General features: G+C 32.2%; 2 protein-coding genes across 3 annotated transcripts in view; one reads left to right on the top strand and one right to left on the bottom strand.

Moving 5' to 3' along the window:
- The window catches only part of LOC139527559 (protein hobbit-like), a 99517-nt gene extending 98631 nt beyond the window's left edge, over positions 1-886 (bottom strand). Inside the window, exon 1 of the mRNA XM_071323066.1 lies at positions 693-886. Coding sequence (XP_071179167.1) covers positions 693-751 — 59 coding nt within the window. The 5' untranslated portion in view covers positions 752-886. The remainder of the gene's footprint in view (positions 1-692) is intronic.
- A 27-nt stretch (positions 887-913) lies between these two features.
- Positions 914-23361, top strand: part of LOC139527560 (mediator of RNA polymerase II transcription subunit 13-like) — a 39233-nt gene continuing 16785 nt past the window's right edge. For both annotated transcript variants that reach the window (XR_011665382.1, XM_071323067.1), the window contains exons 1-21: positions 914-1145; positions 1457-1721; positions 2269-2365; positions 2779-2862; positions 3281-3426; positions 4073-4243; positions 4570-4906; positions 5271-5357; positions 5817-6518; positions 9866-10094; positions 10746-10788; positions 11149-11291; positions 11775-11859; positions 12483-12631; positions 13365-13534; positions 14190-14884; positions 19491-19616; positions 20667-20837; positions 21860-21957; positions 22134-22386; positions 23220-23279. Coding sequence is in view for 1 of the 2 variants with exons in the window: in XM_071323067.1 (XP_071179168.1) it covers positions 1077-1145; positions 1457-1721; positions 2269-2365; positions 2779-2862; positions 3281-3426; positions 4073-4243; positions 4570-4906; positions 5271-5357; positions 5817-6518; positions 9866-10094; positions 10746-10788; positions 11149-11291; positions 11775-11859; positions 12483-12631; positions 13365-13534; positions 14190-14884; positions 19491-19616; positions 20667-20837; positions 21860-21957; positions 22134-22386; positions 23220-23279 (4180 nt within the window). In the remaining variant the exon portion in view is untranslated. The remainder of the gene's footprint in view (positions 1146-1456; positions 1722-2268; positions 2366-2778; positions 2863-3280; positions 3427-4072; positions 4244-4569; positions 4907-5270; positions 5358-5816; positions 6519-9865; positions 10095-10745; positions 10789-11148; positions 11292-11774; positions 11860-12482; positions 12632-13364; positions 13535-14189; positions 14885-19490; positions 19617-20666; positions 20838-21859; positions 21958-22133; positions 22387-23219; positions 23280-23361) is intronic.

Here is a 23361-nt window from a genome sequence, read left to right as displayed (position 1 = left end):
ATTTTTAATTTTTCCTATTTTTTAAAAATTGTACATTTTTCCAATCTATGTCTTGTTGTAAGTTTCCTCCTGTGACATAATCTTCAATTTGTTGAAGGCGGTCACTATATGGTAGAATAAAAAAAAAAAAAAAAAAAAGAACTAAAAATAGACATCAGTTAATTAATCAGTTAATTATTATTGTAACACCTTGTTAAATATGTTTATACAATAATAATTATGAGCAATCAATAGTAATTATAATCCAATTATTTAAACATATTCAACTGTGATTAAATTAAGTTTAATTGAATTAACAACATTGCAATGGACAATAATTTTCGTTGATAGATCTGAGCCTTTTAGTCCTATTCATAAGCACATAAGCTGTTAAGAACATTAATGAGTTCTTGAAAACATTGTGTGGAAACGTTTGGTTTCACTTTCATTTTGCAGACATTTGACATGTCTTAGATCTGGTAAAAAAGTGGTTTGACAGCTGTGTTTCATGAGGACGTGACAGTTGACATTTGTTTGTTTACCATTTTTAAATATTGAATAATAGTTTGAAAACGATGTCTGAAACCAATTAAACAAACTGACAGAAAGGATCAGCTGACTTAAAACATATGACAGGAAGATTTATCAATGTGTACTCTAGTAAAACCTGGTCAAATCATTGATTTGTTTACATTTTGTTTCGGTAAATTTACCTTGTTATAAACCAGATAGCCACAATCAGACTAAGTAGCGTCCAAATATAAGAATACATGTTTACAGTCTTTCCCTTAAATAATTTCAAAACTTCAAATTAACGGTATATTTTGTAAATGAACTCCATGTACCCTGACCTCCCACTCAGACAGAGCCGGTGCTTCCATTTTTCTAAAACTGGGTCAAATATTGCATGTGACCCTTCTTGACCAATCAAATCAAGTGGCCTTGCCGCCTTGTTATTCCCAGCAAGTCGGCCATTATTGTCGCCATATTATGTGAGGAATTTATGAATTACTGAAAATTTTATGGTTTAACAACCATTTGGATGATTTGTCAAACGAATTTATCAGTTTAGTGTCATATAAAATCATGGAGTGACAATGAGTCACCCTAACCCAGCAGGAAACGGCTGCTCACTGGAGGATTGTTACACAAATTTATTTGCATTGGTAAGATAATTGAATCTATTTATTCAAAAACCCATTGTTGTCTTATCGGTTTCCCTGAATTGAAATCATACCAAATATGGCTTCCTATATATTTTATCATCAATTTTATCTGAATTATAGTATTTCACTGTATGTTTGTAATGAAAACGTATAAAATGTCTGAAGAATGTTGACTTGAACGCGACGTGACATTTGACCTTATTTATGTTTCGTACAGTAATGTCACGCATGTTTCAGGTACATATGATCTTTTAAACATAATAAAAGGAAATAATACCCTGAAATGCATTTTGTTTTATGATATATTGTAGACTGATATTTGTGGCATTAAATGGAGAAGGTTAGCCACAAACCCAGATTCCCATGTCCCATTGGGGTTGGATCATCTTGAGGACCCAGTTCTGGTTTCCTACTCAAAATGTATCCAGTCCGACATCCTGTGTGTCTGGAGACGAATTCAAAACAACGCTGGAGAACAGCGTACAGACCATTTATCATTCAATAAAGAATTGTGGATCTTTTGGTATGGAGATGAACCTTCTGTATTAGAATCACATGTCTCTAAGGATCTTATAGGTATGAAACTAATTTACATTAGACATTTAATCTTTTTGTCTTGATTACTAGAGGGGTAGCAGTGCATAGGAACACATGTACTTAAATCAGTGTTAATTATGAAAGAAGGGCACTTGTATTTATTGATTTACACCACTGTTATCCTTGTTTATATTACTAGTTCATTGAAATAATTTTAAAAAATCAAACAAACTGAATGTATATTAGATTAGAAGATAAATTAATTGATTGTTGATGTTGAATGCCACTTTCACTGCTATTACAAATGTCATTGCAACCAGTTTGTATTGGTAGAGAACTGCAAGATCTGTCAGGAAAACTTCTGTCCATTTAAAGTAAGAATTTAAACCACCTGCCATTTGTGATTTTCGAACTCAAAACCAATATTAACCCAGTTTTGATTGAAAAACAGAAGCAAAAAATATGATGAAAGATAACATTGTCCATTTCCACATTTTACAAGAAATATCTCTGTTTTTTTAATTTTTTAACAAGATTGCTTATTTAAATATTGCATTCACAAATATTTATTTGCTTATTTTTTCAGTGAAGGAAACAGGTTCTTGGGACAAAGGTAAAGATCATGGACTATCCTATGAATGCAGAACATTACTATTCAAAGCACTGCATAATCTCATTGAAAGGTGAGTTAACATTATTCACATGATTAAAATGTAACATTACTTGTGTCCCTTCTATGATTGTAGGGGAACTGGTGGTTTTTCAGGATCATCCCATCAATGGTATTAAAGTTGTAAGGATTGAACTGCTTTTAACAGCAACATTGATATGTAGTATTCACTAAAGGGAAGATCCAAAAGGGAAATTTAAAATGACAACATCATGTTAGAAAACGAAAATCAACTAAAAGGACATCCTACAAAAAACAACATAGAAAAATAAAGACTAAGAAACACATGCAGTTTTAACATCTCTTCAACTGAACAATTCTATGTAATACATCTCTTAATATATCTAAAATTATAAATGTTGTACCTGGTGATAGTTGCATAATCTTAATACTCATAACAATTGTTGATCAATAATTGTTTTCCAGGTGTTTGCTGACAAAGGGATTTGCCAGACTGGGAAGGTGGTTTGTTCAACCATATGATTCCCAGACACAGAATACTGACAGACAGTAAGCTTTTTATAAATTTTATTGGTCATTCTTAAAGGATGAAACATGCATAAAAAAAGTTCCAACAATTAAAGCGCTGCAAAAAATACCATAATCCAAGTCAAAATAAATATATTTCACTGACTAAATTATAACACATGAAAACCCATTTACATGTTTTTAAGTGCCCTTCATGGATATCATGCATGTTTTTGGTTTTTTTTTTTAAGTTTAATGTCAATGTGCAGATTTTTATGTCTGGCTTCAATGTCCATCACACACTCAATATTCACCTAACCATAAAGATTCTAACTTTTGTCAACGAAAATGCATTTCTGCATAACATATTTAAATTCTGGTTACAATGAAAAACTTATTATTTGAAACGTATGTCTTTACAGAATTCATTTTTTAAAATGCTCTAACTTTCATTTTCCAGGACACATCTTTCCTTCAGCTTTAATTTCTTTCTTCATGGAGAGAGTTCAGTATGTGCCAGTATTGAAGTAAAACAACACCCACCTGTCTGGAGACTTAGTCAGCACCACTTGACTTTAGCCCAAGAAAATCATACCAACTTCCAAGGTAACATTGATCAGACTTGTCCCACCAGATGAAGAAAAAAACGATGATTTTGGAATTGTACATAAAAAAATAATTAAATCTGATGAAATCAAGATTTAAAGGAAGATGAAGATTAGTTGTTCAAAAAAAAAAATTCACATTTATAAACATTTATCAGAAAGGTTAACAGGGGTTTCATTATCATGTTGACTGGTACTTTCCACATTTCTAGGTGGTACTTTTCAATTTATTCCATGAATATCTTATATAAAAATTCCTACATTTAGGCGGTACTTGTCAATAGCATAGGAGGGTAAAAGTACAGGGTACCGCCTCCTAATGAATGGCCTGGGTTAAGCTGGCAATGTTTTCATTAGTAGTATATAACATAGTAAATACCAAACCTGCATAATAATTTTGACTATCTTCTAATCTTCAATGTACTCATTGTGGCCTGTCATCATTTGGTGTCTAAGCAAGTTGGGATAGAGTGAATTTTTTTAGTTCAATTCTTGAAAAGTCAAATTTTTGTGAATGAAAATGGAAAGCAAAGTTGGGCGGTACACATGAAGTTCCATGTAGTTTATACCTGTTTGATTTAACATTTAAATTTCATTTCCGTGTTCATATTGTTACATGAATTAACAAACAAATTTTCTATTTACAGTCATACTAGCACCATATGGTTTAAATGGTACGTTAACTGGCCAATCTTACAGAGATGCTGACCAACATGCCCACAAAGTATTGGACGAATGGAGTCGATTCTATCCAATTGACAAGTCGGACAAGGAAGGGGATCCGTCTAAAGCACCAGCACTGGTAGAGGTTCTTGTTGGTAAGTTACTTAGTTTTTACATAGCATTAGGTTTAAAAGCATTGTATAAGAAATCAGTAGCAAATAATAGACCATATTCAGCCATGTCGAATGCATTTGTGTATTATACACACCTCGTTTTATATTCCTAAAACCAAAAACAGTTCTGCATAGTTAAAGGAATGCTTTATTTGTGGTATCAGTAGCTCAATATATACTGTATTTATCCATGTATAGTACACATTTCTCTTCTAAATGTGCAGCAACAAAGAATCTATGAATTGCTGGTTTCATACTCATTATTTTTGCAACAAAGTAGGCGATTTGACATTTGTGTTTAATTTCAGCTGGTGTACGTATGAAGTATCCCTCAAGTTTTGTATTACTAAGTGATGTTGAAGAATATCTACACAAGAACATTACAGCACCTGCCCCAGCAACAAATCAGCCACGCCCACAGCCTGTTGTACCACACAGTCATTTAACTCCACCCTCATCGCCAGCAGATATCAGTATTCTGGCTGATCATGGAGCCAAAGCGGGAGGGGGTGTTATGGCCTCTGGAGGGACACATCATCTTGATATCAGTTCTGAGTTGATTGCTAAATCTGAACGAGTTTTCTCTGCTAAAATACAAGAGAAGATGTTGCAGGATAACTGTATAAATCCAGTTGTTAGTAAAAGGTAAGTACAAGTTAAACCTTAAAAACAATCATTTTTAATACTGAATTTAAGCCCGTAAGTACAAGAGAAAGAAAATTGTAAAAGAACAGTATTTGAACAGAAATTGATCAGAAGAGAAAATATTTTTAAGATATTTTGCTTGGTCATAATCAATTAAGAGACAACATCTAGATAAGATGCTTCATTATTTGACACACAGACAATGAATGTTTATATTTAGGCTAATTTATATTTTGGCAGGACATTTGTTTGGTATACAGAACTTCTTATGTTCAAATTATATGGTTATATATATATATCACAGTGTAAAATTGAATTGACAATCAACAATGTCATGATGGTCATGAATTTATGTTTCTTTTAGGCCATCTGAAGCAGTAAATGACGAAACAGCAGCTGGTGTGTGGGATTTCAATGATCCTACCACAAAACTCAACTGTAACTGTTCAAGGTAAATACATAACAATATAACTGTAAAACTCAACTGTAACTGTTCAAGGTAAATACATAACAATATTACTGTAAAACTCAGTTAATATTGTTAAAGGTAAACATATTCCATGTCTGGATGAATCATCATTGCATCTTCTTGCAAGATGACTTGCTCTAATTATATCTGAGTTTAATTGGAATAAAAGTGATTTTTCACTGCTAAATCTATGCTTATTGTTGTAACTTCCAAGATTTAATAACAAAAACTGCAGTTAGAAAAAGGGTATTCCTACTGACACGACAGTAACACATTTAAATACATATAATGCATTTATCAATGTTTATCATGTTCATAGGCTCTGCATACATGATAAAGCTTTTCACTAGTAAAGAAAATTATATGGCGAAAGAAGAATGATGATGCTTGTTAGGATGGGATATCTATAGACGATTGAAATAATATGAATTGTTATTACAGGCATCGGTTATTGAAGAATAAGCCAATCTTGACAGGACAGAACAAAGCACAACAAGGAGCTACAAACAAGCATGGAAAAGGTGATTTTAAAGCAGATAAAAATGAAAGACCACCTTCCAGATTAGGTAGAAGCACAGCCTTCCATCGCCAGTCTACAACTACAGAGGTAGTAGATGTCGACCTGTTGATGCAAAGGGCAACAGTACAGGCTGTTAACTTTGCTCCTCCCCAAGGACCAGGTGGAACATTACCACAGTTGAATAACACGGGTGAAGGTAGCACAGTTCCTGAAGGCCACTCTCCTGCGGCTGTACCTTCACCGCTAGAAGAGCCAAACAGCCATTCTCATGTCAGTCAAAGTGGTGAGCCTACCATGCCCAAATTAAGTCCACACCCACCACCGGAGGTTCCAGAAACTAAGCCAGTGGTCGAAACTAATCCTAGTGCTATGGTCAATGGACATGTAGACTTTGCCAAACCAAATGATGTGTCAACGCCAAAAGCAGCAGAAAATGTAATGTCCCCACCTTGGGTTCCGTCTGAAGCAAAAAATGTTAGTATTAACAATTGGATCAAATCTCATCAGCACCATAAGCATGTAGAGGTTCCTGGGATTAAAAGGCCCTTGTTGCCGACTCTTCAGACGGATGGGGAGAGCTTTGTGACTGAGAATCTCTACAATCTGGACCCTCTTAACACATGGTAAGTCTTATTCTGTGAAATTTTCATCTGACTTCTGGAGGGGAGAATAAGGGTATTTCCATCAATGTCCCTATATTTGTACTAATATAAAGTTTTACTCCGAGGATTGAGGATCCACTTTTTCGTTTATCTAGAAGCCATTTATCAACTTTTTCCAAATTCAGATTTTTTTAGTAATGAGTGAACCGATGCTTGATATTCAAACTAAGGGCTATTCCATTTGAATGTATGTTGGAGGGTGGGAAAGGAAGTTTAATTATTGAATGTGTATTTTCAGTATGGATCTATTACCATTATGCAAAATTAGCTAAAAGTTGGTTCGTGGTTGTAGGGATAAAAGTACCCTCCCACATACATTTTAATGGAATAGCTTTAAGTTACTATACTAGAAACTGATACCTATGGGATGAAGGGTTGTTTTTCTCAAGCAGGGTTCATCTGACATTGACCTCATTTATGTAGGCGATTGTAAGTGACAGTCTTGCATGTCATGGAGAGATTCCTCCTCGTACAGTAATTAAGATGACACTTCATAACCTTGTTTGTGCTATATTTAGAGTTAGAGATGACATATCTTGTTACAAGATTACATTTTTAGCACACAACTTTTTTAATCAGCAGCTGTTATTGGTGTAATTAAGAGAGACGTGTTGATATTGATTCGAGGGGATTAAGTATGTAATGAATACTTATAGTTTTCAGGAATCAGATGTATTAAGTTTCAATTGATGTCTGAATTGGATGTAGTGTATACAATATGTCACACAGACTAACCTTTTGATTGTATCAGGTCAATAACTTCACACGCATTAGTGTGTTTGAACATTGTATTTTGGTCCTTAGTATTTAGTAGGTTTAGACACCTCTTTTCCTACACTTTATATTCTCAAAATCCAAAACCAGAAATACATGCTACTTTTCATTCCTTTTTGTGATTGATTGTTGGTTGCTCAATGTCCAGGGGCGAATATTTCATGCAAGTTCAGGACAATTCTTTTTATGACAATGATATCATGTGTGTGTGTGAATTTACTCGAGGTTTCTACAGTAGTTGTATTAGAAAGGGGTTTTTATCTATGATGAGTTTATTTATAAGTATCAGTGTTCTCCCCAGGCCCTTAAAGGACCGCGGGCCCGCGATGTATAATTTTCTACCGTGGTGGTATCGTTCTTGCCGCGATGTATAATTTTTCACCGTGGTGCTAAAATTTTCGGTAAAAAAAATCATAAATCGATAAACCTTTCCGTGGGGTATTAAATTTCAGATGAAAATTGACCAGTTCAAACAACGAAGATTGTTTACACCACGTGATCGATTTACCTTTTGAGGTTAACCTTGATGATTAGATTTAATTGATGTGCATGATTCTTGTGTTTTAATTAAACCCCGAAGTACACCGCTTTTTGATCAGTTTGATGATGAGGAAAGTCACTGTATGGTTTCTCTTTATCAATGAATTTATGACCATATATTTGACAACGAGAAGCTGATGACTTGCAGATGCCTAGCCTTGTTTTACTTTTGTTACAAATACTTGAAATGTCATTAGGTAAAGAATGTATAATGAAGGTCAAAATATAAAGTGTGTTTACAATTTTTAATGTTTCCATATCTTTTAATGTAATTTCATTTCAATTGATCATGTTGATTTGTAATCTTGACAATGTACTTTTATTCAATACTTCTTTCATATTTGTGTATATTGCTTCATTGAAGAAAGACACATGTGGACACTTTTGCTCAAGAAGTGGACACATTCATCATGCTTTTTGAAAGTTTCATTGGCTTATAGACCATTGTTCTAGGGAAATATAAATAATAAAAAATAAAAATAAATTTTCAGTTTATACAAATAATTTTACTCTGCAATCATTGTGTGAATATTCAATGCATATGTATTTTGATAATAAAAATTCTTTCCTCTAAAACTAAGGTCATTGTCTTTTCTCAGTGAACTGTTATCAGATGTGAAACCACAACCTCAACTGTTTGGCAATTAAATCTGTCACAAATTGATAAAATACTGTAGCTGTTACAGATCATACCAATTCAGTCCGGACTGAAGATTTTCGGGGTTTAACTAAGAGATCATAACTTAATGATCACAGACTTATGAGACTTTTGAGGGACAAGCAGACATTCGTTAATTAACTCTATTACTCCAGCCTTTGGTCATAAATGATTTGCGTATTTTTCAAACGTGAGTTACTTCCCCTGATTTAGCTTAATACAAAAATGTGCTCCTAAAATATTATCCATCATTTAAAATAGAAATAAAGTACAAATTGAATGTAAAATTATATAAGGATGTTACCTCAAGGATAAAAACTTTCTTTGAACATACAAAAAAAAATATTGCAAATTATTTTTGACAATCATACTTTAATTAAAGCACAGAAATATTATATTAAATACGTAGTAAATCCATTTATTAGCCTAACCGACCGTGTGAGGGCTGAAAAGCCAGTCAAGGTCGTTAAACACTTCCATATATTTAGCTGAGTAGTATAAACAAGTCTAAATTTTAAAAGAACAAAAAAAATTCTACAATGACTGGAACTCAGCTAGACATGATAACCTTACACAGTGTCCACATAGATAATATAAGTATACTTTTTGTGTCTATCATGAAATAACACAATAATGATTCTAATAATTTTATTGATATCTAAAAGAATCATGTCTAAAGCTATGGAAAATAGTATTTAATTTATTAAAGGTTCTGCATTAAAATTTAATCTTGTTTAAAGTTAATTGTTATGGTGTAATCAGTAACAAAACAAAAGACAAAAAGGTAATGGCACAAAAACTAACAAGAAGAAAAAATAAGCGCTGCAACGCGACACTACATAATGTACAAATCATTTCGACACGCGTTACCCTGGTGCTATCCAAAAATCCTGGGGAGAACACTGTAAGTATTATACATTTGAAAAAAATAATTGATTTAGTGTTGTAATGTCAAATGGCAAATATTGCTTGTATATTCAATACAAGAACAAAGATGACCCCTTGCAACATTCCACCTGCAAAGAGCTGTTTCAAGGATTCCTGAACATGTAAACAAAGCATTCCATTTAGTCTAAAGCTAGTCATGTGACTAATTATAAATATATACATCCTAACTGACATGTACAAAGGCATGGGTTTTTGAATTGCTGAACATATTTCTATACTTCAGTAAAGTGAGTCAACCTGGGGAGAGGAGATGTTTATTGTCAAGGCAAACATTTAAAATTTTCCTGTTGAAAAGTAAATGTTTGTGAGTAACCAATGATTCTAACTTTGAAGACTTTGTAAAAAGCTTTTACAGAGCTGACATGTTACTTTTAAATTTGACTTTTAGGTTGAGTATCCCAGTACTGAAGAAGCCCCGATATGAAGAACTGTCTCCTGATGGGGATTCAATGATATCACAGAAGCACATGAATTGTAATTCTCCCCAGTCAATGGAAGATGATCCTTATGAGTTTTCCGACGAGGCATCAATCAATCCTGCTACAATCACAAACAGAAAGATGAGAGATAGCAGAGATGAAGGCTTTCACAATCGCAAGTCTCCTTACGGCAGAGGGGTAAGGTTATAGTTAGAGAGAGAATATGTCCCCCTCTGATACATTGGATAGATAGCAAAGTGTTCTTTTCACTTGACAGCATTTATAAGCATGTATTATTAATTCTGAGTGTACCAGTCAACCCATTCGGAATGGTGTCTAGTACAGTTGAATTTAAAGAGTCCAGCTAAAATTAAATGCCAGGCCACAATTAAAATATTTTGGTTTGCCCAAACCCTTCCCAAAGGTTGAGACAGTGGGTAGGTAGGTAGGCATTTTCTGTTTTTTTTTTTCAAAAAGAGAAACTGAAGTATCCAGTGTTTATTAGTCTTCATGCCTATCTGATTAAAAAAAAACTTCTTCAAATCAGGACAATAAAAGAATTTGAGTAGGCAGCTTTTTTTTGGATAGGTAGCGTTTGGGCAAACAAACCTATTATTTTTTATGACCCCATGTAATCTGTTTAAATACTTTTTGTTGTTACCATCTTTATAGAGAATTGGTTCCCATATAAGCACATGAGAAAAGAAAGATGAACTCTGAGCTTTTGACAATGCTTGTGTGAATGCCAGGGAGTCTCAGCATGTTAACACTTACACTTTAAGAATTGTCATGCAAAGACATTTATTGATTAAATAGGAGGCATACTTAAAAGTGAATTTTTATTTGTAGGATGATGAATCTGGTAGATTGGATTCTAACAGAGATGGTACTGGTAAGTAGAGTATGAATCTTTTCTGCAAGCTCAACTTATGAATAAGTCAACGAGACAGCAACCCAACAACATTAAATGTTAAGTCGTCTAGAGATCTACATACAAGTTGAATAAAAAACATTTTTGTAAACAGAAAGATAACAAATTTTTGCACCATTAGTTCCAAAATTGAAAAGATAATAGAGATTTGATTCAGGTCTGTGAAAAATTTGCAAAAGAACTTTGCTTGTGTAGACTGGGGGATATCAAAAGTTTCGTCTTACTATTTTAGAGGCTACTTAAAGCAAAATAAAACTGAATTGTTGGGAAAGAAATCAATTTACAAAAATAAAAATAAGTGCAACTGTTCTTTTTTCATAGACGCTGGCGGCTCCTTGACATCACCACCAGCGACACCTAACCCAGCTTTAAAGCAGGACGGTCTGATGCACTTGAATGATCTTGTTGTCAAACCTTCAGATCTGGACCATATATTTGAGTCAGACTCAGATAATGATGATTCGGTAAGTAAACAATCCATATATTGTTATACAAAAATAAGAAGTTGTGGTATGATTGCCAATGGAATGAGACAACTATTCACTGTAGTTCAATTTAAGTGGATGTAAACAATTATAGACAACTTGACTTGACAACTGTATGTACAACCTTCAACAATGATGAAAACTTATCGGTACATTGTTTTATCAGTGATACACTATTGACCATAGAACAGATTTAAACTAGAAATAATATTTTCAGCAGGCCTTACATGTCTTAGTCATTTAGTGTATGGATTTAGTAAAATGTAAATTTATATAATTGAAGATGTTGAATACAAGTTTTGAAAATGACTGAACATTTCTTATATTGATTTAGTCTTTTGGTAAAAAAAAACCCACACAATAGATAAGATATTTAAAATAGTAGTTGACAATAATCTCTTTATCCTTTATGTTTTTATCAAAATATTGCATTTATACTTAATATGGTACTTTCATTTTCAGTCATTATTGCCAAAAGATACAAATCTTCCTGATGATCTAAAGCATGCTACAAAACTTATCATTCAGCCAACTGAAGGAGTAATAGGTAAGCTAGTAATTGATTATCATAGGGGAAAAGAAATTAACAAGTGTTTAAAAGGAAAAAACAACAAAAAGTACAAGGCACAATTAAAAAAAAATAGAAACATGGAGAGGACAAAAGATTGCAAAAACTCAACGAATATAAAGACGGAATAATAATGCTGTCTTTTGAAAAGTTGCAACTAATGTTGGGATTTGGCTTTCACAACTGTTGTGTTCATGGCGCCAGTAAATAATAATAACGATAATAATCAATTCTTTATTTAGAGAGGCTAAACACAGTTAGTTATTTACTATTTTTGAGGCCCTCATATACAATACAAGTAAAAAAATGATAATAAAACAAAAAAAGCAAAGATATCAAATTCAAACACAATCACATAGTGCATTTGAGACCATTACATTTACATTTGATGGTTTAACCTGACACTATCATTTAAATTATGCTTAAGATGACAAGGTTGCAGGGTAAACAGACAGTGTAAAAAACAACTAATTATTGTGCATTATGGTGTCTTGTGTTCACAAAAAAAATGGGTTGTGTGGGATTTGGATGTTTCTTTATAAGTGCACTAATCATATTTTGTTTTTACCTGAATATATAATTTTTGCATTTACTTCTTTCAGCTGCTTCAGAATTGATTCGAATGTATCCAACACCTCCATCAAATAATTCAGAGATTTCACCTATATCATACCATGAAGCTATTGAAACATATGAAAGACCCATTATCAAGAAAGAAATTAATGTTCCCTCTATTGAAGAGTTCCTCAAGGTAAGTGTTGAGTTTCAAGACTAAACTTTCAATAATTACATCTCATTTCTAATTTTCTTTTCCTCTTTACATAGGATAACTTGCATTATTTTGTAAAATTTTGACGTATTTTGTATAAAAAACAACAACAGTCCAATTTTATTTTTATATGACGAAGAAATCAGACTTGATGTCACTAAATAATTTACTCAGAACTAGATAGTTTTGAACATCTTTTCATTATTTCACAAATTTCATGATTAGTGCAAGGTTGCTATTCAACTTGACCAGATCAAAATGATGCTCTTAAACCTAAACTTCTTGCCACTGATGGTCACAGGCAAGGGTTAATAAAAAAGATACTGAGTTAATGAGATGCTTTTATCAGTGCCTAACCTACTGAGTGCTGAAACATCATAAAATGTACATGACATGACACGGTCTGAACCAAAAACTTTTCCATCTACTAGTCGAGAAAGTAAATATCTGTATTAACGAGATTGGGGCATGATACTAGTAGCTTACAGTGCAGACTGATGCCACCATGAAATTACATGTTAAATTCAGAAAAAAAATGAAAGACAATTGTTGAAATTACTTCTTGAGACGGGTGCAATTTTCACAATGCCACTCATAGTACCATATCTATGGTTATATGAAACAGGACCTTCATCATGTACAAAGAATTTATATATACAAGAGTTGAGTTTTAAGTTTGTGTGTGAAATAACCTGCTTTGTTGTGTAATTAACAGGATGTACCTAGTGTGTTCCAGCCACAAGAACAAGAAGAATTTGTCAGTTCAGAAAAATACTCAACAGTGACCCTACCTAGTAACAAACTGTCTCCTATTCACCACCCACCAGATTATAAAGCTTCTTGGCAGTTCCCTATGCCAATCATGGAGAAACCTCCACCTAACAGGTACTGGAACCTATCATATATATTATCTAATTGATTTCCGCTTTCATGTAGCTGAATAGGCTAACTTATTTATTACTAAAATATGAAAATTGATTACAATTTCTGTAAGTTGCAGTAAATAAAAAAACAATATTTTCACATAAATGACAAAAATTTATTTTCTACCAACTATAAAAAATTACACCAATTTTCAAGGATTGAGGAAAAACGTTGCTTTTTAGATACTTGCAATTTTCACAAATTTGTTCATACAAGCATTTAAAATTGTACTTCATTAAAGACTTAACATTCTTGGTAAGAAATCTACTAAAATATGTATAATTGGAATAATAATTAATCCACTAATCCACTGATGGATTTGTAAAGTCATCATTTGAAAGATAGGTAAATGTCTATCATGTCTATGACACAGGAATATGGAATTGAATGAAGATCACAAACATTTAAAACTATCACACTATTAAATAGTGTTCAGCATAAGAGATACTTTCATACATGTTGTGGGGTGATAATTGGAAATCAAAGCTCTAAACCTGTGAAAATGATACATAAAAACATTTAATAAGTTCTGCTCATTCATATATATCAGTACAAACATCATCATAGTACATGTAATTGAGGATTATAAGTATATTTGTAACTTTTATTTTGACAGCTACATTAACATACCGTCCATAGAGAATATTCCAAGCTTGCCATCACGTATGCCCTCCAGTGCAATAGAATCTTCGCCTGCAATGTTCCAGACCTCAAGTGTGGGACCACAAAGGACTCCGATGAGTTACGAACTGCAGTCCCCAGCATCAAATGCTTCGTCATATCTGAACAAAACCTTGAACTCTGTAGATAACCAGGGCACCAATAATCAAATTGCGGAGGTGCAAAGTTTGATCGTCAATATCTTGTTAATGGATTCTAGACTGAACGTGTTTAAAGATGCTAATTTTGATAGTTGTAATTTTTGTGTGTGTAACGGTAATATAAAAGGTGCTGATAGTGGGATCCTTATTGAGGATCCGTCTGGTGAGGCACAGTACAGTTGTACGTGTGGATTTAGTGCTATTCGCAATAGACGATTTGGAATTCATGCTGGATTATTTTACGAGGATGAGGTAGACATTACTGGTGTGAGAAACGATCGGTTAGACCGACGGAAACCTGGTCTGTTATCGTTAGAATTTAATGGTGAACATAAAGGGGACGATCCTAATAAGTCGGTGCTAGAGTTATTATTAGGACAGTTTACTGTGCCGTATCCTTCCTCATCCTCATCTCAACTCTTAATTAGACTTTCTATGAACACAGATACTTCATATGCAGCTATATCAGTAGATGATTTCCCACTTAGAGGTAAGTCTTCATTCTTATTTGATCTTCTGTACTGTAGATGTTTGAAATCTAAAACTTTTGAAAAAGAAGTAATATAATATTTTAATATACTTGTCCAGTTTTCACGCTTAACCACAAGTCCTACAACATTGGCGTGTTACAAATGTAAATTGCTTTCAGGCTTGTAAAAATCTCTTCAAACCAGCAAAATCCAACTAAAAATTTGTTTGTAATTGAGCTTCTGGCTTGTGATTACAAAAATTCAGCATGAAGTTTGCTTGTCTGATGGAACCAAGGTCTGTTTGACATGTCAGGTGGTTATCCATGTTTTATGAACTCTGTAGTAATACTTGTCTTATACAATAGTTAAGTAATCATTATCTTGTGTATTAATGTTGTTAGCAGTTATGGTTATACAATTATAGCACCTTCAAAGTGAGTCAAGTGACTATTAAAAAAATCCCTGCTTAGCTGAATCACCATGATTGTGTACAATATATATATATATTGTTATATTAAATCCTGTATCATATAAAATAAAATAATACCAACATCATGCAGGAAAATTAATATTTTACAGCCGATTTCATTGAGTGTGTAGAGAAAGGTAGAATCCTTGGTCAGCTTGCTTGTTAGCTGAACTGTGAACTCATTAGGTTAGGCAAACTGCCCTCATTTAAAAGTAGACTAGTCAAACAGATAACCAATCTATCAGTCTGTAGGAATAGACTACTTCAAAAGGAGGGTAGTAACTAGTATACCTTTAAAACCCTAATAATGACTTTACGGTTGAGCTTACAGGCAAGCTAACCAAGTATTTTACCTTTCCCTACACACTCAATGAAATCGGCTGTAACTTGTTCGCAGTCACAAATCTACCCTTTTAGAGTTCATAATAAGTTTGATTTGATTTGACTTCAACTTCATCAAAATTTGCTGGAATGATTCAACCGTTTCTTGATTTTTATATTAATTTATATTTTTGGTCAACATTAAGCATCTTAACAAATTTTACCAGAAGAACAGTATAGAATTGCAAAGTAAAAAAATCTATAAGCTTTTTTCTGCAATGTACAAGTGATGGTTCTGGACCACTGTTTCATCAGTTACCCTTATCTACAGTAGACATACAGTACAGGTAGGGACTTATTTTTATGGATGCCTTAATCCGTCTAGATGTCAGACTGGTCGGACAGTTGTCCCAGTGTAATAAACACCTGCTGTGCAATATCCAAGTGGAAGGTCGTAAATCAATCTGTACCAGCTTGATTAGAATTAAATTTTACCTGTACAGATATATTAGTATTTATGGAGGATAGATAAATGTAAAATATTGTTTTGTATTCAAAGAGAAAGAATTAAAATTAAAATTAAATATAAGAAATAAAATTAAAATTAAATATAAGAATAAAAATTAAAATTAAATATAATTTTATTTTTTTTATAATTTGAAAATGAAATAAAGACGATTTTTAACAATATATTGTGTTGCCAATTATTTCAATAGTTTTGTGCCAATAAACTATTTTGTATTTGTATTTGTAAACCGTAAATATTTCATCTAATTCAAAATAATAAGCCTAATAACAACCAAGACTGTTAAAAGTTAAATCAAATTGTTGAGACTTCAATCCCGTAAATTATACGAGTTTTCGTTGATGGTTATATTATTTCCCGCTTTTAACGTCCTGTTCCTTTATATGTTATTATAAGAAACTCAATTTTAAGTATAAGGCCAACATATCGTATTTATGAAATATATATAGGCATTGTGAATTAAGTTATTTTCCTTTTGATACAACTTTCCCCGTTGGAGCCTCTACATCTATTCACACCTGTCAATCATTTCTCGCAAGTGAAACATTTTGGTCAGACAGATCACTCGTGCTTTCTATTTTGACATATTTCCCGTTAATCTCTTTGAAAGTCAAACAATTGGTTTCCTTTAATACAATATTTATAACGCCGAGATCATATTTCGATTCCTATTTTTTTTATTTTATTTAAAATTGTTGACACTCGAGATAATAAGCCTTTCTATTTTCATGTCTAAAATATTTTATGAAAATCGCGGGTGTTATAAATATATTTTACAAATTGTATCAAATCGATACACGAAAATCAAAGTTTAACATTATATAGTTTATTGACTAAATGCACATTTATACCCCAATGGGGTTGAACGCTAGTCCTACTAGTCATGATCAGCTGTCTTTACTTTTTCGTCGTACTTCTAGTCATTTTAAAGCTCGCGCAGTCAGTTTGATTTTTTAAATCGATGTTGTATTATTTCCGAAGTTTAACAGGAGGTCTCCAAATAGATTATTTAAATGGGAATCCGGGAAATGACTGATAAAAATAAAACAAAAAAATAGTTAAAGAAGACTAAATCGTGTTTTTATTATACATGTATGTAAATCGATTAAATTTCTATTCTGGTAAATCGATCAAGAGCCTCAAAACTAAAACACAATACTGTCAATCATTCCACATCAAATTTAATCATGAATGAATTTTCCCACGGTCGGTCAGTAAGGTCACCTGTGTTTACTGTTACGACATTTCCCGCCATATAAAAATCTCGTGCAGTGGACAAAATCGATCTTTAATATCTTTTATTAGCATTCAATATTATTGTGTGTGGAGTCAAGTTAAAGTTCAACCACGTGCACACGCTGTTGATCACTGATATGTGTATCATGGAATTGTCTTTTCACGGCAATTTTTTCTTTTAGATTGCTATAAAAATATAACATACAAGTTTCCTTTGTTACATGGATTGTGCGTAAATTAATATTATGCAAATAAGTTCGGGATTTCGGGATTAACCCTTTCGGGATCTGGGAATTCTTTTTTCGCGATGTCGGGATTTAAATTTATTTAAATTCGGGACCTTGTGACTTCGTGTTTTTAAGCCCGGGATTTCGAGATCCGGACCCCTTTTACCCCCAACCCCCAAATGCAGATCAATTATATTAATTTAGCATAATGAACAAAGTATTTTAACACGGAAATCTTAAAATAAACTTATGCCCGGGAAGAATCAATATTTTCTTCTAGTGTTATTATTTGCGTTCTATTTTAGTCATACATCTCCAACTTTCGGACAATATTTGTTTACAGTAAAAAGTAAAAACTACAAAGAATCATCAAGCTACTAATAATATACAAGTGTTGCTCACTGTAATTATTTTGATCTCGGAACTGACACAACAGACTGAATATTAAATACAAATTTTAGAAATATTTTGCATGTGACCGCGTCAAACTAAAATGTATGCAGCAGCACTTGAGATAGCATTCTGCTAATCAATGGATTTACGTGCAAAATAAATCAGTAAAATAAAAATAACCGTAAGCTTCAAGAAATAGAATACATGTAAAAATATATATGTTTAAACAATTTATGCAAACAAATAACAAAAAGATACAAAAAAAACCAAAAAACAAACGAAAAGGAACATAAAATAAAAATATTTTTTAGGAACAAAGAAAATAAATATTAACAGTTGAAATATCAAAACCATAATTAACAAAAATAGGCTATTTTTATTAAACAAAGTTTTCTCCAGTACTTCACCTGTAAAGATATTTTAAGTCAAATACGATGTAGAACTAATATAATTAATAAAGTGACTGAGAGGTTAAAATTACAGGTAATCTGATTCTGAAATCAGTGAACCGTAATTTTAGCAACACGGATTAAGATGAAAGGACCATTCACACCTGGATCTGTTGTTTAATGAACATACTACCTACCATAAAAATGTCCGATTATTCATATCCGACTAGACGGATTAAGACATCCATAAAAATAAGTCCCTACCCGTACTGTACATGTATTTGAAAGCCTTGGTCAGCATCGATCTTGTGTATTATAAGGAACAAAAATTGAAGTGTACAGTGATATTGTTGGCTTTTTTCATTTTTATCAAATTGGGAAATTTATAATGAAAGATGAATTTGACTGGAACTTCAATTTGCAGACCCCGTTTTGAGAGGTAAACCCTCATTTGAAATAAGAACCCTTATTGTCAGTGATGATACATAAATAGACCCTCAAATCTGCACATATAGTCATTATAGGCATGAAAATGGTTTAAATGAGTGTTTTTCAGTTTGTATTCATGCACAATTACTACTGAGACTGCACTGTTTGGGAAAAAAGTTGTCAAATTGGGATTTTTCTCCAGGGGAAAAAGCCTTTATTCTCCATTAATTTAAGGCAAACAATATCACTGGTGTAGGACAGAAACAATAGTCAGAACAAAATTATAGGAGTGACTCAGGTCAAACCATAAATATGTTGTAATGATTAACCCATGTTTTAAAAGAAAATATCACAAATATTTCATATGCCTTTGTAGGTATTTCATGAATAAGGTTTATACATATATATATTAAGAAAATATCAAAATTGTATGCAAATTAGTAAATAATGATAAGAAACTTTAACCAAGATGATATATTTGATAAATATTGTATCTCTTCCTGAAACATGAAAATATGAATAAAAAATATAAACAGCATCATTGCATATATGTTATATAATTAATGAATCTATAAAACATTACAGGATATCAGTACTTGAGAATTTTATTGATTGTTTTTTTTTTTTTTTTTACAGATGGAAATGATGTTTCGTATACAGCTTTAGACCAAGGTCGGCAGGCTATGGAACACTGTTTACCAACTAAACTGAACGACGATGTGATGAAAACTACTTGTCTCCATAAATGGCAATTTTTACAAGGTAAAAATTTGTGTCTGAAGGTTGTCTAGTAATAAAATAAGATACATAATTCAAGCTAAGATAATAAAGTAAATGTAAAGTTTTAACATCATGTGTATTTTACTTTGTAACAGTGATGTATTGTAGAAATGCAACTGCGCAAATAAATTTACAAGAACGTAATTCACTTCTTTTTGTTTGTTGTACAAATAAGATGAGAAGTCAAGTGATTGCATAGCAGAATCCTTATGTTGTTTTCAAGTCTTAAGGGAAATCCAATTGATTCTCGTGGTACATTTGAGATGTGATTAGTCAATAGGAAATGGCTTATTAAGTAGTACACTGTTGTGGTATAATACTCAAGTGTTATTTCTGTTGAAATACATAAGTGTCAAACAGGATATAGGTTTTTCACAATAGTTTTGAGGGTGCATAGAAATTCAAATTTTTCTTAATTTGTGTAAGATTTAAGCCAAAATTGATTGATGGAGAATAATACACTTCATGCATTTTACATAAGATTTGATTCAGCTTACATTACTGGAGTGGATTTCACAAAACTTACGACTAAGATTGGTTTTAAGTCATGAACAAATCAGTTTACCTATTATGCCTATGATCAATCTTAGGCGTAAGTTTTTTTTATGAAATCGACTCCTGGTCTTTATTACAGAGATTAAGTCCATTTGATGCAGAATCATAGAAAGCAAATGTGTCCATAATACATAGATGCCCCACACACAATATCATTTTATATATTCAATGGGCCGTAAAATAGAGTTAAAACTAATTTGGCATTAAAATTAGAAAGATCATATCATAGGGAACATGTGTACTAAGTTTCAAGTTGATTTGACTTCAAGGGAAACACAGATCAAAAAACATATTGGGACAAAAAATCCTAATTGACATGCACACAGATTACAAGTTAGAAGTCAGATTAAGGCTATAAACAATTTGACTTTTGCTGTGCAGAAAAGAGCTCCTGAAATAACTTTGCAATTTAAAGTCTTCATGTTTGAAATTTAAACATTGCTATGTCATTCTTTAAAGATGATATTTCCTTTCTAGGTGCTACTAAAATACCTCTCAATTCTCAAGACTCCCAACATCTGTTGAAGTCACTACAACCTATTTTGCAAGATGCAATACAGAACAAACGTGTGACAAGGTTGTGGGAACAGACGTTCAAATTAACAGGTCCTCTCACCTGGAAGGAATTTCACCAGCTGGCTGGTCGAGGTACGTATTTAAGTAATACTGGTTATAAATTGTAGTGAAATGGGTAGAGCATGTGTTTAAGTATGACATTCAAATGTTATTGTAACAAAAGATACAGTACTAGTAATAGAATTTTAAGGTTGAACATTTAAGGGGGTAGACCTTGGTTCAGGGAGATAACTCTTTAAATCAGTTAAGCGTTTGTAAAAGTCAAGTTCATCAATGTATTTTAAGCATTTACCTGAAACAGATTGAAAATAATCTATGTAACCTAGAAGCTTAGAATATATTTTAAAAAAATGGTTGACACAAACGTACTGATGATTTTAAGAGTTACTTCCCTTAACCTAGTTCTACCTCCTTAAACAAGTGTCCAAACAAACCAGAAAAAATGTTCTGTCATATGGAATTATTTTAAATGTAAATCTTTACTGAGTCTTTAATAGAAATACTCATCTTTCATGTCTTTAGAATTAAATGCATGATCATTGTGAATCAGCAATGATTAGTTTTCTTTACAAGTTGTAGTAGTATATCAACAATATTAACAGGTTAATAAAGTTTGTTGTAGTTTTTGAAGTGTTTATAAATCCTGTTGTTTTTTTCACATTAAGATAATGAAGTAAAATTATGCATAATATTATGAATTTACTGTATACATGATATTTTGCCAGTTGAATATAAAAAAAAAAAACATTGAGGAATTATTTGAAATAATAACGAGAGAGATATTGTTCATATTCTTTAAAGATGATGTACATGTGTACTTTCAACATAGAAATTCAAAGATAATTATAAAAGATAAAATCAAAATGTAAACCAAACTAATTTAAAAGTTCGGAATATCTTACTTTGACCTAATACAACAATTTTGGATATTAGCTTTGGTATATTATCAGTAAACGATACCTGAAAGAATATAAATTTACAAAGGGGATAAAATTTACAAATGGGAAAAACAGTTTTAAAAAAATAAAATCAAGCATTGTAATATACATATACATGTTATTAGATTGTGTGAACATTATATTTTATATTTTCAGGTTCCGAAGAGAATTCTTCTCCACAACCTATACCTGCGTTGTTAGTGGGTCACGACAAAGACTGGCTGTCAGTGTCGCCATACTCGCTTAGATTCTGGGTAAGTCAACTGTTTAAGTTAATGATGTTGAAGACTAAGCTTAATGGTTATATTATTGAAGATTTTGGGATTCAAATAAAGCCTGCATCTAAAAACAAAATACGGTTAGCTTCATAATCAATTTATGTATTTATTGAGGATAAAATTCAATATCTGTTGGGTTTTTTTTTTTGCAGGAAAAACAGTTCATGGAACCTTATGGCAAACAAAGAGATATTGCCTATGTTGTTTTAGCTCCAGATAATAATTATGTGATAGACTATGTCAAAATATTCTTTCAAGAACTCAGTAATGTGTATGAACTCTGTCGGTTAGGACGTCATGCTCCATTTGCCAAAAAGCTTCGTGATGGAATCATGAGAATTGGTAAAAAGCAGGCAGCTTCTAAATCTGGTGACGAGGTTGAGGAAGAATTCTTCAAACATATAGGTATGTAGAAGAGAAAAAGTTGGGAACCAAATTTTATTTTATTTTATTTTAACCTCCATCACCCACAGAAATTAAAAAGAATTAGAATAAGGTAGGTATTGGAAGATGTGACATGAGTGCCAATGAGACAACTCTCCATCCAAGTAACAATTTATAAAAGTAAACCATTATAGGTCAAGGTACAGCCTACTACACGGAGCCTTGGCCTTTAGCTATAAAGGGCCCCAAAAATTACAAGTGTAAAACCATTTAAACGGGAAAACAATACTAATTTGCATTTTGATAATTCAAATACAACCACCCATATTAAATTTTAATAAATTGCCATCCCTGACGGTGATATAGTATTTTCTGGAATAGCCTTGAGAGCACACGAAATTAAAGTTTTAAATCTGAAAAAAAATATGATTCTAAAAACCTATGGTGATAACTGAATTTTCTTGATGTAGATGAGAGATAATATAGTTATTAAATACTTCCTGTGGAAATGTCAACTGAATCATGATTTTTGTAGGACATACATGTAAATTTTATAACTTGCTTTTCCAATAGATAAACAAGGAAAGAAGGGTTGTACATGTTGTATGGGAAAAAAATATGATAGTTTATTCTTGCTTTGTTTAACAGTCTGGTCTGTAGTTAAAACAAATAGATGTTGTACTCAAACCAAATCAATAACTTTTATAATTTTTCTATGATAGAAAAAAACCTAGCAAAGCATTTAGTAAAGGAGACAGCTTGTAAAACATTGTACTTTGGTTTACGAGAATAAATATATATAAATTTATGTGTAAAGAAAATTACCTTAATGTTAACCTTGTATTTAATTATAGGTGAATCTCCAATTACAAATAAACTGAGGCTGTATGCTCAAGTGTGTAGTTCCTGGTTAGGTAAGTATCTACACAACATAAGCCAATGTAATATAAATGAAGACATTTATTATCAGGCATTTGAATTGTTGATTTTACATGG

Source organism: Mytilus edulis, chromosome 6, assembly GCF_963676685.1.
Source record: "Mytilus edulis chromosome 6, xbMytEdul2.2, whole genome shotgun sequence".
Taxonomy (NCBI): domain Eukaryota; kingdom Metazoa; phylum Mollusca; class Bivalvia; order Mytilida; family Mytilidae; genus Mytilus; species Mytilus edulis.
Note: the sequence above shows the minus strand (reverse complement) of the source record. Positions and strands in the feature narration are given on the sequence as shown.